The sequence below is a fragment of the Tursiops truncatus genome, chromosome 1 (genome assembly GCF_011762595.2).
Source record: "Tursiops truncatus isolate mTurTru1 chromosome 1, mTurTru1.mat.Y, whole genome shotgun sequence".
Classification (NCBI taxonomy): domain Eukaryota; kingdom Metazoa; phylum Chordata; class Mammalia; order Artiodactyla; family Delphinidae; genus Tursiops; species Tursiops truncatus.
In genome coordinates, this window is record NC_047034.1 from 64388240 (window position 1) to 64404233 (window position 15994).

General features: G+C 41.9%; 1 protein-coding gene across 5 annotated transcripts in view; it reads right to left on the reverse strand.

Annotated features, from left to right (window-relative positions):
- The window catches only part of PBX1 (PBX homeobox 1), a 282866-nt gene that overhangs the window by 17687 nt on the left and 249185 nt on the right, over positions 1-15994 (reverse strand). For 3 of the 5 annotated variants that reach the window (XM_019931872.3, XM_004312527.4, XM_019931903.3), the window contains 2 exons: positions 12037-12149; positions 10601-10690 (listed from right to left, as the gene is read on the reverse strand). In XM_019931872.3, coding sequence (XP_019787431.1) covers positions 10601-10690; positions 12037-12149 — 203 coding nt within the window. The remainder of the gene's footprint in view (positions 1-10600; positions 10691-12036; positions 12150-15994) is intronic. The other 2 variants (XM_019931887.3, XM_004312529.4) reach the window with 1 other exon arrangement.

The window sequence follows — 15994 nt, forward strand, 5'->3', positions numbered from 1 at the left end:
AATGAAGGAATTGCAGATCAAGCCCAAGTCTTCAGAGATAACACTTGCCCCAGAGAAAAGTATGGGGAAGAGAAGAAACAGCAACAGATACCTGGTCTCTGAACATATGCATAAAAGGGTTCTAGCATGAATTAGTAAAGATTATTGGGTATAAGGTATATGGAAGTTGGAGGTAAAAGATGGGTACTGGGATATGATAAATAGAGAGAAAAAGAAGAAAGAGCCATAGTCTTATGGGAGAGACTCTTTCTGGACCACAGAAACCCCAAAATGTGTAGGGGTTCCAGGCAGGCAGAAAATCCAGACACAGGTTGGTTGCTCGTTTTTCAAAAAAAGAAAGAAAGCAAAGAAAAACCTCTTGACAATAGGTTCAAGTAGGCTCACTTCAAAAAGTATGCATTAAAAAAAATTAAAAAAAAAAAAAGCATGCATTAAGCACCTAGTGTGTACCAAGTCTGAAAGGAAGGCTGGGATACAAACTAGAATCCTCTTCAGAAACCTACGGCTGAGAGGAAGTAAAGAAAAGAATCAGAGAAGAACGCCCATTCCAAGCCCAGCACACTAAGTACTACGTAGGAACTAGGAAGAACTTCTAGGAGGAGATAATCCTGATCTAAACCCTGTAAAATGGGTAGGATTATGAGATGTTTTCCCACTGCCACAGGTTCTGGGCCATGGATTCTACTGCTTGAGAATTTTAACCACTAGCAATTGTCTCTAGGAAAGGCCAAGCTTACTAGGACAAGAGGGTTAAAGAACCAACATTTACAGTGCCAGGCACTGCTCGAACATGTAATCTAGAGAAGTACCGGGGCAGGTACTTGGTGATTTAACAGCAAAAACAATCACTCCAGACAAGGAATGAAAATTGACACCCATAGGTATATTTTTTCTAACCTTTAGACGTTTTTTTATTGCTGTTGTTCTGATGCCTGATTTCATCCCTCACTAAGCTTTTTTTGTTTACATTTTTAAGGTCCTAATTATTTTAATAAAATTAAATAAGTTAATGCATGTAAAGTTAAATGAATTAAAGTTAAATGAATTAAATAAGTTAATGCATGTAAAGTGCCTAACACATGGGAAGAAGTCAGAAAGTGTTAGTTATTAATACAATTATTAAATGTCCTTTTAGCCTGTTAATTTTCTCTTCTTATTGTTTTATAATTGTTCTTTAATTTACTGCTTTATACCACTTCCTTATTTTATTACTACTTGATCTGTTTTATAATCTTTGTAAGTATGTTCTTAGAGGAGGCTATTTACTTTAACCACTCATTCTAGCTTATTTTATGTTGTTATTACCCTCTTTGCTACTTGCATATTTTAATTGCTTTTAATGTTCATTTTGCCATTTCACATGCAATTTTATCCATCTCCTGCCTTTTTATCATTCCATTGCCTTCTTTCTTCTTAATTTTCTGTTTTTCTTATTTCCTGGATCTTTTAAATTTAATATTTGCCATTATTTTTTTCTATTTATTTTTTCTAGTTTTGTTCATCTATTACCCTTGTACCTGTTGCACTTATTCTTTTAACTTATTCTTTTAAATTTTTATTCTTTTTAATTATTAAAAATGCCAAGTACTAAGTGTCGACAAAGGGGGCCACTTGACAGAAGTCCTGGCCCAGTGAAGCAAGGTGGCTCCTTCTCATCTTTTCTGTTGGCCTAGGAAAAACTGCTACTTCTATAGTTAATGCTCCAGTTTCTTCACTGCTGATCTTCCATCCTCCAAAAACATTACTTAACATGTATAATTTATTAAGTTAACAGGCGAAATTTTCCTCTTCTTCCATTTCACTGTCCCCAAATTAAAACTTCAAAACAAAACAAAACCTCTATTGATATTTGGTACCTAGATTCCTGAAACAGTCTTGCCATCTATTTTAGTGAACCATCAAATCTCTCCATGAAGAGACACTTGATCTAAAATCCCTCTTCTCTCTTGTGTATGATCACTGGGACCCTGGCTAAGTTGGCTAGCCAAATATGACATAATAGTGGTGAAGAGTAAGCTATATCCAGGGAAGGACTTACTTACTATATAAGTTTTAGATTTAATTCTAGTAAAAGAACCAACCAGTCTTAAGCCTTCTATACGCTACCCTGAAAGGATATATAACAGAATAGTCATAACTGAGTTCTTATAGTTCTTTCCCATATCAGCCAGGCTCCAAAATATTTATTACTAGGAAACATAATGGATTCTCTTACTGTAAGGTTCTTGACACCTCCCTTCATTAAGCGTAAGATCTAGAGGTTCAAGTGTCCATCTGGATAAAGGGAAAGAACAGAAGCTTCGGAGTTAGACCGTCTTGGCCCACACCCTGGCTCTATCACTGACGGGCTATTTGACTTCTGGGCAAATTACTTAACCTCTCTGAGTCTCCATTTTCTATCCATAAAATGGAGATGAGAATGTTTATAAAGACACTGGATTAGGGTACTCAATAACTATTATGAATTAGTATTCTTAGTATGATATTTGTGGAGGCTCAAGTTATCCCCAGAACTTTAAGCATGTAATTAATTGTGCTTTTGTTCTTCTACCCCTCTAAAAAGGCACAGAACCCTCAGTAGTTACGCTGGCTCTCTGTAGAACTCCTGAGCTCTGGTGAGAGAGGGATCCGAAACTTCCCTCATGAGAACCTCATCCTCTTACAGAGAGAGTATCCTCAAGGTCTACAGGTCGGCTGAGGCTGGCTTCCACACTCCCAGGGACTGGACCCCTCTAAGCCCCGAAGAGTTTTTAGAAATGTAGAAAGGTTCAAGTCAAGATGAGTTCAAAGACACGTCTGGCTTAGGCTTGAAAAATTATTAGGTTAGATGAATTAGTGGCGGACAGAGTGGGAAATTATGATGGCCGTTCCCCAAATTCTTTAAAAATCATATTATCTTGATTATATAAAGGTGGTGTAGTCCTTCCCTTTCAGTGAAGCAGGGGACTGAACCAGGTAACTCCCAGTCCTTCTAGCTTTCTGTGACTTTACAGAGTGCAAGAACCATGTCCTATTGATATTTGCATTCCTGGTACTGGGTATCAGAAGGTTCTCAATAAATCTGTCAAATAAAGAACTTATTCATTTACTTAACCTGGTTAGTTGTTCCAGACTCAAGTCAGTCATGCCTTCTGCCTTATATATCTGTGAATTTGGAGAATATTTAGGGATCCAAATACTTAATATTTAAAGATGTGGAACAGAATATCCCAAAACTCACTTAGAGCCAGGTGTAAGTAGAGATTTTTAAAATGTACCAAAGTTAAAAATAACAATTGGATTTTCTTAAAAAAGAGGTCTAATATTTTCTCTGAAAACAAACTTGTCTAAGAACATGGAACTCCTTCCCAGATGTCAAGAAGAGGGCCATCTTCTGAAATCAATACTAACTTTTCCCCACAATTAAATTCAGCCAATTCAATTAGCTTAATATTTACCGAGGTCTAAAGGGGCTATGCCACTTTCAGGAGCAACCACAAAAACAAACTGCCCTTTTGAGGTTGTAACTGTTTTTTCTTTATGGAGCAGAAGGCGGGGTCGACTTGAGTCTGGAACAGCTAACCCAATCCTAGCCCAAGGACAGCATGGCTGCAAGGACAAATGTGGGCCCAACTGGACAGGATGCTATAACACATCGATTCCAATGAAAACAGCATGGCGTCATTGTCGTGTCAGAGATAGGACTATTTCCAAAAACACAAATTTATCTTTTCCTTATAGCTTTGAAGTATTTCCTCTCCTCCTGGATTTTCTTGGGAGTGGAAAAACATCATGCTTATAAGTAGAACAGGGATACTGCAAGAGGCCTTCGACAACATCCAGCTCAACTGTCCTTTTTAGAGTACAGGAGACTGAGTCTTATCGAGAGAAAGTGACTTGTCCACAGTTACACAGGCAGAAAGTGGCAGAAGTGAAAGTTGTGTACACACATTATAAATGTGATCATGTTTGGAGTGATTGTATCACTAGGTTTGAGATCAAGAAAATTCTTTGTGACTACTTCTACTTCTACAAAGAGATAAGGGATCTCCACAGAAGGATACTTATTTTAAGTCCATGGTATGGCTCGTTTGTGCAGCGGGGAGTAGGTTTCTCAAACTATTGCTGGTTGGTCTTGAATTCCTCTCTTCTGCTATATAGCTTAATTTCAAATTCCCTCCTAAACTACAAAGTTGATTGGCTCCCTTGTCCTAGTATTCCAAGAACAGGAAACGTAATCTCAGATAAAGTGTCGAATGAGACTGAAAGTTAAAATACATCTTGATTGGCATCAGGGTTTCTCCAACTTGACCTGGATATATTATGATGTAGCCTCATTCCCCGAGGTCAAAAATGCTATTGATGACATATTTATTGAAGGAATGGATGAACGAATTAATGAATACATGAATGCATGAATATTTAAATATGCCATTGAATGATCTGGCCCCATTCATCTTCTGTACCTTTAAGGACTTTCACCTGGCAGCTGGTGAAAAACAGTGGATTGCATATGAAATTACAATATTGGGATTTTTTTTTTTTTTTTTTTGCTTCTCCAACTATTGTGGGCTCAAATAAAATGCTGTTCTAGTCTCGAATGCTCAGTTGATACGGTATTAAGGCTGAAAGGCCTCATCATGTAAGAAGCTAAAGGGACTTTCCCTTTGGCTCTGTCATCAGGGAGAGCCAGGCTTATAAGCTTCTGGAAGGTGGGAGTCCATCTCCTCTGTACTGCTGCCTTCAACCCTGCAGAGACTGGTTCACCGTGTTCAAGCCTATCCTCACTCCCTTTACACCCCAGACTGGGGCTGTTCACTGGTCCCTGGCTGCAGCACCAGAAGGTACCCAAAGGCAAGTAACTGGGAGCACGTCTGAATATGTTTTAGTAACTTCAAAATTCACATTCAGCTTGGTAGAACAATTAAAACTTCACATAATTAAAGTGAGTTTTTAAAGATCTGCATATGACTTTAATTATCACCCTCACTCTCCAGTCTTACAAGTCCACATGTGGCAACATCTTATTAATATATACTTTAAGTGGAAGGAGGTCTCTCAGAAGTAGTTAAGAAAAAATGAAAATGATGGCAGGTGGCCAAGTATTACCAAGTAAGCCCTGTGATGTTTAAATGCCTGAAACGTGTTCACTTAAACAGTTCTCTATTTTTGTCCCAATGATTCTATATTTTATTTATTTTCTTCGTAAATGTCCTTTTGTCCCTTTGCCTAACATGGGAGAAAGCAAAAAAAAAAATAAAATAAAAACACGTATGTTATGGTTTACAAAGATCAAAGCTTCATATCTATTTTTCCACTACTATAATTATCACAAAGCAAAATCAATGAGACTTTTCTGTCATAAACTGACGTTTATGACACTTTGCCTTTATAGAGAGAACACTAACACTTTACTTCTATTTTCACTTAATCTCTTGAATAATGACAATCTTATAGGGGTATCTGTCAACATTTAAGATGTGGCTGGAGTGAACTCACTCCCTTAACTCACATGTTATTTTATTTTTTAAAAATTTATTATTTTTAAATATTTATTTATTTATTTGGCTGCGCTGGGTCTTAGTTGTGGCACGTGGGATCTAGATCCCTGACCGGGGATCGAACCCAGGCCCCCTGCATTGGGAGCACCGAGTCTTAACCACTGGACCACCAGGGAAGTCCCCTCTCACATTTTAAAATAATCAAAAATAATTTCACCCTAAAGACTAATGCTTTCTGCTATCTCCGTGAATTCAAAGGGAGAAGTTCATGTAATGCAAGCTCTTCCTCCTTCCCTCAAGATCCAACTGAAAGGGGAAGCGATAGGGTAGGCTAGAAAAGATGGCGGAGACTAACTCAACTGAAAGAGTTTTCCGGAAAGAGGAGCCTACAGTTGAGCCTGGTGTCCCTTGAGTGAACAGTAGGAATCAAAAACCATACTTGTAGGACTCCAGAACTACTAAGCTGAAAGGAACTTAGAGCTTGTTGATGGGATAAATTTGACAGATGAAGCAACGATACAGAGATGAAGAGACTCGCCAGAAGAAGGATCCAAGTTTCCTGATTTCAGGTTGCTGCCACTGTCCACCCGTTTGTTTGTGCAGGTTCTAGTCCCACGTCTGGTAGGGAAAGCAGTGAGAACCCCATGAGAAACGGTGTTCTCCAGGCTTGTGGTTGCCAAAGGAGAGTGGGGATGGCGGAGGGAAGGATTGGGAGTATGGGGTTAGCAGATGCAAACTATTATATATAGGATGGATAAACAACAAGGTCCTACTGTATAGCACAACTATACTCAATATCCTGTGATAAACCATAATGGAAAAGAATATGAAAAAGAATATATATATGCATAACTGAGTCACTTTGCTATACAGAAGAAATTAACACAACATTGTAAATCAACTATACTTCAATAAAATTAAAAAAAAAAAAAGAAACGAGGTTCTCTTGCTGTATAGATGGCTACCCCACAAGCAGGTTTTGATAAGGGGATTCTTTTAGGAAAGAAGGTGCTAAAGAATTCAAAGGGTAATTCTCTTGACAATATCATCACTCTATAACTTCATCTATTTAATGCTGATCTGACTCTTAATTCTCAGAGAATCTGCCTTGGTCAAAAAGTTTAGAAACTTTTTCCAAAAAGAAAGACTTAAGAAGCTTTTTGAATTAAACTGAATTAAAAAAGATAGTCTATTTGTGGGTTTTGAATTAAAAAAGATAGTCTATTTGTGGGTTAGTAAGGCATTTAAGAGAGAAAATCATTACTAGGTATTTTACAGCTGTTACATAAGATGTGGCATTTTTTAATTCAGTGGTAGCTTGTCTTCTGATTTATTCATTCAACAAACATGTTTTGAGCAACTAATATATGCATTTTGGGATCACATGCGTATTTGGGAATGAAAGACAAAGACTGATTGAGTGTGTCCGTGCATATATCCATAAGGCAAGGGAGTGTGTGTGTGATAAAGTGGAGAGAAGAGAGGAAGGAGGGCTAAGGAGAAGAAGACAAACAGCAAGGAGGATCTGGGCGTGGGAGAGTCAGTGTGACTTGGGGAGTGAGGGGGATGCATAGGTAGATGGGGCCGGAGCGTGGAAGACTCTGAAAATGTCCGACTCAGGGATTCAACTTGCTTAGGTGGGCAATAGAGAAGTGCTCTTGATTTCTGGGCAAGGAATGACAAAATTCTGGGGGTGTGTGCAGGAGAAAGGAGACACTAAAGGCAGTAACGGTAATTAGGAGATAATCACAATAGCCTAGCTAATGAACCGTTTCTAGAACGAGGATGGTGGCAGTGGGAAGGGAAACCAAAGAGTGGATGTGATAGCTAAGTGATCTTTCAGTCTGTCTAACTGACAGAGAAGTGAAGTAACCTCCCTCCATCACTTAGAGCCACTCTAAACCCAGTAAGCATTGCCCGTTGTCATTTGAGAATACAAAGCACTCAAAAAGGTATAATTTAACACAACTTAAAATTGATACCAAAGGAACAGACCGTATCATGAGCAGCCTTTGATTCACTTACCCTGTGTCTTAAAGACCCAGGGTCTTTAACGCTCACTCTGGCTAAGGAAGGGGGTCCTTAGGCCTTGCATAACTCTGTATCCTTGTCAAAAGTGTACCTTTCCATCAGAAGAGAAAAAAGTGACAACTGTGTCCTAACCTATCCTCACTAGGAACTACCTACTGGGAAAACTGCTCACACAAGAGGAGGAAAAAGGTCAAATTAGAAAGTTATCACTTGTAACTTTTCATGCTGCATTCATGTGGAAAAACGTGTGCTTTGCCAAGCCCATTCCTACCTAGTTTCTCATTTTCCCTAAAGCAGTCATGAAGGCACTAAGGGTGAGAATTACCGGCCCCATTTTATAAAAGACAAGGTTTGACGCCTGCCCATGGGCACATGAGAGTTACAAGGACCAGAGTCTCCCAACTCCCAACGCAGGGCTCTCACCACCACACCTTGCAACCCGATCACTACGTGGCCTCAGTTAAAGGCAAGCCGTCTGAACTCTACAAGATTTAAAATAGACGCTGGTTGGATAAGATGTGAGTGCTGTGAAAATCCAGGCAGGGGAGTAGATAAAGGCTGCCCAGAAAATGTCCTCCACTGAATGAAACACAATCCAGCCCAGCTGGGAATTCCATTGCTGCCATGGGTTTTGGAATTGTTTATTTCTATTCATTGGCTCCAATCTCTCATTCCTGTCCTTGTCTCTTCTTGTCTACCTCCTTTTCTCTCTCTCTCTCATTTCTCCTAGCAGCCAGTGCCCCTCTCTGCACATACACATGCTTCGGCATCTAATACCACTCTCTAAAAATACATCCCACAAGCTTAGTCTCCTGCAAGGTGGCACAACTTAAAATCGATACCAAAGGAACAGACCGTATCATGATCGGCCTTTGATTCATTTACCCTGTGTCTTAAAGACCCAGAAATAAAATAAACAGTTCACAGGGGAAAAAAATTAATGCAAAATGAGAGACTCTTTCAAGTGGCATTTTCCAGCCCAGTTTTTGCGGTGGGCTTATGTAATCAGACATAATGATCTGCACATGTTTGGTTACACTATTTCAGAAATGATTCCCAGCCCACCAGATGACGTCAGAGGGGCCAACGTTGACCCCCCAGAGTCTGAGTGCCGCTCTCTCCTGTGCTGCCCAATTAGGAAAGAAAGATACCAAATAGCAGAACTGTCAGCCCCACTTCCCGCCCAGTCATGTAGACTTTCTGCAGTTCTCTTTCTGAGTGCGTCCATAGTCTCCTCCCCACACTCTTATACTTTCCTCATGTTCCTCTCTTCCACTTACATACAGAGCAAAACTTTTTCTGGAAAGCCCGATCTTCTAGCTCAAAAAGATCCAGGAAATGGATAAATGCCTATGTGCTTAAACCTCCCCATACAAACACAGAACAACTTAATTCATTTGGGATCCATGTTTGAGAACGTAATTCTCCACCACGGTATCTTGGATTTTTTCTAAGCAGGCGTCTGACAAGTCAGCCATGAATACAGGAATAATAATTAGTATAAGCACAAGAAGGGAAAAATCCCTCTGCTCTGGAAACCCTTTCTAAAAAAGGGACACAGGTGCCCAGAGTATGTTTAACAGGGTCAGCTCTAACCTCCCTCCTTCCATCCCAGAGAGGAACTTGATAAATATTATATAAACTCAGAGGAGATTCTGCCTAAGGAAGGTAGAAAATAAAGAATTCCTAATTGGAAGGGGCCTTAAAAGTCACCAAGACAGTCATCACCTGGTACTTAACTCCCTTCCACAACATCCTTACCAAGTAGTTAGCCAAACAATGTCTGAACGCGCCAATGATGGGGAATTCTTGGCTTCCAGAGGCAAAAGATCCCTTCTTTGGACAACTCTGACTGCATCTTAGAAAGGCCCTTGAGATGCTGAAGTGAAATCTGTTTCCCTGAATCTTCTACTCAGTGATCTATCCTACCTCCCTTTACATCATTCACGATGAATCCAATCTCTCTCACTGATGACAGCGTGTCTCAAACTATTACTTACCAGCCAAACCTTCTCTTTAATGGGCTAAGAATTCCTAATTTTTTCAACCGTTCCTCATCTGATGAAACATCTGGTATCCTCTTGCTTCCTTCCAGTCTGGCCATTGTCATATATGATTTCACCAATGCAGAGTTAGAAAGCTATCACCTTTTTCACTGCAGATACCATTCCTCAATTAGTATAGGCTAGAATTACATCAACACACTATGCCTACCTTTCCTTCCCTCCATCCCCAATTTACTTTAATCCTAACAACAGAAACAACAACAAAAAATCCTCACCATCATCCAATCATAGTTTTCTTAGACAGTTCTGAGCCAATAGTTCTACTGGAGCATCTTATGACCTCTAAAAGCCCAGGAAATCACCTCTGATCTAAAGAACAGCTTCCTTTTCCAGGCTGCCCCCTTGTCCCAGCTTGCTGTCACCGCTGCTGAGATAGCGGACGATTGATCTGAGAAATCAAGTTGGATTGCTGTCCCAAATCTACACTCGATTCTCCTTGTGTCTGTCTGATCGATTTCACTCTGTGCGACATAGCTTGTCGCTATGAATTTTCATGCTAGTCAGGAGCCGCCAGCGCACCCAAGAACAAGTAGAAGATGGTCTGCACCCCTCCCCATCCCTTCAGCATACCCAGCCTCTGTGTTAATTTTTTTTAATCGTCCTTAGATGGGAGAAAGGTTTTTTTTTTTAAGACCACAGACCTGGATGCAATGGATTTCGGCTACTGGTTTTTCTCCCCAGGTTCCCAGGCCCCCGCTGGTGGGGACGTTTCCTACCACTGTTGTACTAGGTGTCACCTGTTTAGCAGCCCCTCTCAGCTGAATGCATGTGGCCGCAGGTGCCATGCAAACACTGATTGTGTGTGACAGCCCTAGACGCCAGCTGCCTGCATGAAGCCTGCCCAATCGCCACTTTTTTTGAGGGTAGAATGCTGCCGACGGCATGACCGATACAGAAACAAGAAATAGGTGACCGTAAAGCTAAGAAGTCCTACTAAGTGGCGTTCTGAGCCCTGTGGCTTTGAACTAATTGATAGTGATAGAATAAAAACAAAGGGTGGCGGGGGGAGCCTTGTTTTCTTACACTGATGCCCTGCGGACTGTACATCTGACTGGCTGCGAGTCCGTCACTGTATCCTCCTGTCTGGCTGATAACATGGCGAAGGGTATCCACCTAAACAGATGAACAACAACAGAGAGGAAATTAGTCAGGGAGATGCAGGGAAAGGGAGGCACATCATCATCACACAGGCTACCATTTGGGCTCGCCAAATTAATGCGATCACTGGAGACATTCTTCCTGGGAAAGGAACCATTAGGAGGAGGCTGGGCCTCCTCTCTATGCCGAATCCACTATCCTTTCTGATTTCAGTAAGGAAGACAGAAAAATGGTCAAAGAAAGCTGGGATTCCCAACACTGAAACTAATTCAACAATGCTGCATGAGACGGCAGGGACTGGGTGATAGAGGGGCTGAGAGTGGGGAGAGTGAAGGGATTTTCCCTGCCCTCCGGATCATCCTATCTAACTTCTTTGCTGGGGATCCTACAAAAGTCAAGGTTCTGTGTAGAGGGGCTTGGCCAGGCCCCTCCCAGAGAGAGCAGTGTGCGACTAATGTTGTCTTTCTGAGGACTTAAATGATGGCCAGCTGTTTAGTCATCTGACCGAAGTCTGACTATATCTCCTCGAACTTGTTTCCAGGCAATGTTTCCTGAGCAGGGCGCTGAATTACCGGCCAGGTGGTCTCTTCCAGGCATGTAAAGCTTCCTGCTCCTCTGGCAGGGTGGGAGCCTGGATGCGCTTGGCTCAGAACTTCCCTAGCGATTCTGACCCAGAGCACAGGACCTCACCCTGTCACATCAGGCTGCGTGCTGACACAGGAGGATGGCTTCTGAGCTCTCGTGAAGGCGAGCTGCCGACTAGGGAGCGCTGAGGGTTTACAACCACACGCTTGATTTTTGTTTCCCAGCATGGACTTATAGACTCATCACCAGAAACCCAAATCCCTTGACCTCAAGGATGACTAAGAAGATGAGTTTAGTCAACCTGGCTGGGTGTTTTCAAAGGTTAAAATGAAAACGTGAGATCCTAAGGTATGTGCCTAGTCATTCATGACCTCTATATTGGGCAGATGTTGAGTGTGGAAAAGCAACAAACAAGAGAGGGACCTGAAAAGTGAACTGATGGACTCAACTCCTCCTCCCTTTCCCTTTCATGAGCAAAGAATACACTGGGTCCACTTGCCTGACGGGCCTTAGTCACCTCACCCCGTGCTTGCCGCTCTCCTGCCCTCCTAGGGTGACTGACAAGCCAGAGCCAGACGCATTCACAAAGTGTGGACGAGATTCCCCACGACAATGGTTGTCTTTGATTCGGTTTGGTTGTTGGTAAGGTTTTGTCTCTACATCTCTCTCTGTCTGTCCGTCTCTCTCTCTCTGGACAGAAGCAGGAGGTGCCAATCCGACTGAGGGCTCTTGGACGCTAAAGCATTCACCTGGCGGCACATTGGCTGGGTCCCTACCTGTGATTGCACGTTGGCTCCAACCTGGGCCCCTTGGTAAGAATCCCCATTGAGTGACTGCACGCTCATGAACAAATCTCCAGAGTTTGACATGTTAAAAGAACTGGAAGAACCTGGAAAGGAAAGAGTGAGGCACCTGAATCACAGAAAGGAAAAGGCTTAACCCCCGCAACTAACAGCCAAGAGGAAGAATGACATGCAAAGCAACCCCCCCCCAAATAAAAACTAAAATCAAAACAACATCAACAGAGTCTGGTTAGTAGCATGAAGAACAGAGCAAGCAATAAAGGGTGCATATCATTGATGTTATGCGGAGCCCACATCTCACTGCAAGTTGCCCATAGGTCTGCTTCCCCTTAGCAGCTTCAAGCTGAGACAGGAAACATGTATTCTTCTCAACTTGCTCTGTTTGAGTTGAAGACAGTCTCCAGACCCAGGGTCTCTCTCTCTTGTCTCTAAAATTCTAGGATTGGCTGGGGGACTGTGGGCTGGAGACTACAGGCTGGTCAGTGGTACTTCTGCCACCACGATGGAGCACGTGAGCTATCAGCTGGATTCTAAATAAACTAATGCTACACCCATCTACTCTCACATGGGTAGCAGCACCTGGGAGGGGAGGGCATGAAGGTAACGCTGCACAGGAGGGCTGGCCCTGTGATATGAGTCACCAACATTCCTGATTTCTAGAAAGAAGGTGATGTTCCCTGCTGGGTGGCAAACAGTCCAAGAGGATCATGAGGACTGCAAAAATCAGTGAGAATAATATGCTCTTCTCTGCCACCTGCCATTTTGGAGGAAGATGAGACAGAAAATGGACCAGGAATTCTCAAGCATGCATGAAATATGAAATGATAGTAATAATAATAATAATAAAGTGAGTCTTCAGAAGAGCAGTTAACTATCTGCTTTCACCTCCTAGAGTTGAAACTTTCTCCCAGACTTAGCCTGTAGGCACCACCCGGGTTCCACCGGTTCTACTGTGGTAAACCTAGTCCCCCCCTCAACCTAAACACAAGGCCGTGGAAGAGCTTAATATTATTCTGAAGCCATCGTGCAGCTCAGTGCATTAGGAAAGAAAGCTCAACGTGCAAGGTTTGGTTAAAACATGACGTTAGCCTGGAAAAGGAGAGACCTCAGGGACCCAGGTCAGTTCCACTCTATTGTTTCCGTCCCTATATTGCTCAAATTGCACTCCTGCCCTTGAATTCTGAGACAGCCATCATCCGTGTGGAATCGCCCAACAATGATTCATGCCCCAGCTCTGACTCTCTTTTATCCCAAAATAGGGATTTGTGCCATCCTAGAGAGCCGTCTCGCCTCACATGAAGAGCTGCAGCTAAGCTGAACAGAAGGTTTTTTTGTTCCATGGCAGGACCACTTAACTAGCAATGACTTCTAAACTCTGCCACTCTCCTCAACTATTCATGCTATCCTCATCCTTCAAAGGCAAGAGCCATTTAGAGGAACCAAATGATTTACTTGAAGACAATTGACTTGGGGACAACCTCAAGTTAAGGAACATCTCCATCCTGCTTTGTTCTTTGGGGTGTCCGTCCATATGCAAGGAGCCAGCTGAGTATTTTGCTACACAGACGGATCCTCCACTCTTAACTCCCTTCTCATGGGAAAAAGGGACTGCTTTCTCTGGGGGGCGGGGGACAACTCAAGCACCATCCAAAGAATTATGACGTCCTGATTAACTCTGAAACATGTCCTATGTATGTCATCTGGTACACGTTTCTCGGTTTAGCTTATCTGAAAGGAATTAGAAAAGTTGGATCTTAGGCAAAATAGGTACAAGATTTGACCAGGTGTGGCTTACACCCAATCAGTGGGCAGAGGCTTTGGCCTGGACCCTCCTTCCATTAACGTGCTGCAAATCTTTCAAACAGTCCCCCCCACAACGTGTGGGTGAAGCAGTGGGTAGCACAGATCACATTCGTATGTTAAGATATATAAGACCCAGGCATCTATGTCCTAGTTACATCCCTCTCAAGTCTTTCTTTCAACCACAGCGATATAACCTAAATATTAAAAGCCATTTTATAATAAGTATTACAACACATGCTCACAGGTAGATGTCATCAGAACCAAGAACCAGCAGCTCTAAGAACCCAAATTATAATTGTTTATATGATATCAGAATTTTTTTTCCCCCGAGAGTATTCAGTTTGAAGCCCAGGTATCTTATTTCTCTCCCAACCAAATACCATGTAATAAACATACACTCTACATGCTTGGTTGATGGTTTATTGGAAATTAGCACACAGACTGAGAAATGGGAGAAACTTCCAGAGGGCTACCCTGATGACAAGGGACATGGCACCCATGGAACCATGAAGCCACGGAATGTGCCACTTACAAGATACACACTGCAATTGACACAGATGATTTAAAAAATATATGTGCATAGATAAATTGTAAATATGTCTGGCTGCCTAATGTACATAGAGATAAATATGCACATATCAATGTACTTCGTGTACAAATGCATTTGAATCAGAGCAGTAATTGCAGAAGGAGTCCCTGTGCTTTTGGCCATGCTGTTTCAGCATTTCATTGTCTCTGTACACCCACGTACAACACCGCCATGGCTTCTGCTTCTCTGATAAGTAACTAGAGGCAGTGATTTCACTGAGGAAAGAGACCAGGTGTCACGAATACCGCAATAAGGCAGACACGTCCACACAAACATCTAAGTAATGAGGGGGAGACTCATTCTTCATCTGGCACTGGAAGTTGGAACGAACTTATCCTGGATTGGATAACCTCCTGGGAAGGATGTGATTCATAGACAAATAGCATGTGGGCTCTCTCGGAGGTGCTGTGGAATTCTCAAAGAACTAAAACAGAATTACCTGGTTTGCTGAGAAGGTCAGTCTGGAACCTTACCTGCAGGTGGCTATAAAGTGATGGCAATGACTAGAAGCACATTTTAAGACGTGCTTGCCAGTTAAAAGGTTCTGAATTTGGCTTGGAAAGGGAGGCAAGTAGCTCGTTGAAGCCATAATCCAGACAGCTGGGGCACGTACAAAGCTAAACTTGCACTCAACTAGACAGAGAAGTGATAGATCACCTACAGATTCTGATGCATTTGCTCATGCAAACACGATGTGGAGATGTGCTAACAGCCATTTTCATAAAAGACAATTTCCTGAACACTCTGTTTCTACTCTAAAGAGTCTCCAAGAGAATTACATTTGCTCAGGGGGAAAAAAAAAAACACCGAAACTCAGTTAACTTCAAAATCCAAAACATGGAATACTAATGATAATATCTCAATCTGGAGCGGGGTTTCTTGACTTTGGCACTATTCACATTTTGGGCCAGATAATTCTTTGTTGTGGAGGAATATCTTATGTATTGTAGGACGGTCAAACACATCCCTGGTCTCCTTAACTTCAAAATCCAACAAATAGAATACTAATGATAATAGCTCAATCTAGAGTGGGGTTTCTTGACCTCGGCACTATTCACATTTTGGGCCAGATAATTCTTTGTTATGGAGGAATATCTTACGTATTGTAGGATGGTCAAACACATCCCTGGTCTCCATCTCATAGATGCCAGGAACATCCATCCCCCTACAACTGTGACAGCCAAAAATGGCAACTTTACTGACATTGAGAACCCACGACCTAGAACAGGAATGAATTTACTTTTTCTTCCTAAGGAACTTGAGGTGTTTTAAAAGTATTAGCTCATTATAACTCACAGCATTTTTAGGAAACAGATGGATGGCAAGTATTACCTTAATTTCTGCAATCTAGAAGTCTAGGTAGGCGTCACACAGATTAGGTGGCCAGTTTGATCATACTGGACTCTGTTGGCCTCCTATACCATTTGGAGGCTCAAAGATAGAGTCTCTTTGCTGGATGTAAGCTTAATTATATTATGCTCACTTCTCTGTTTTTCAAGACTTTTCTCTCCAAATTAAAATAAAACCATTATTACTTTC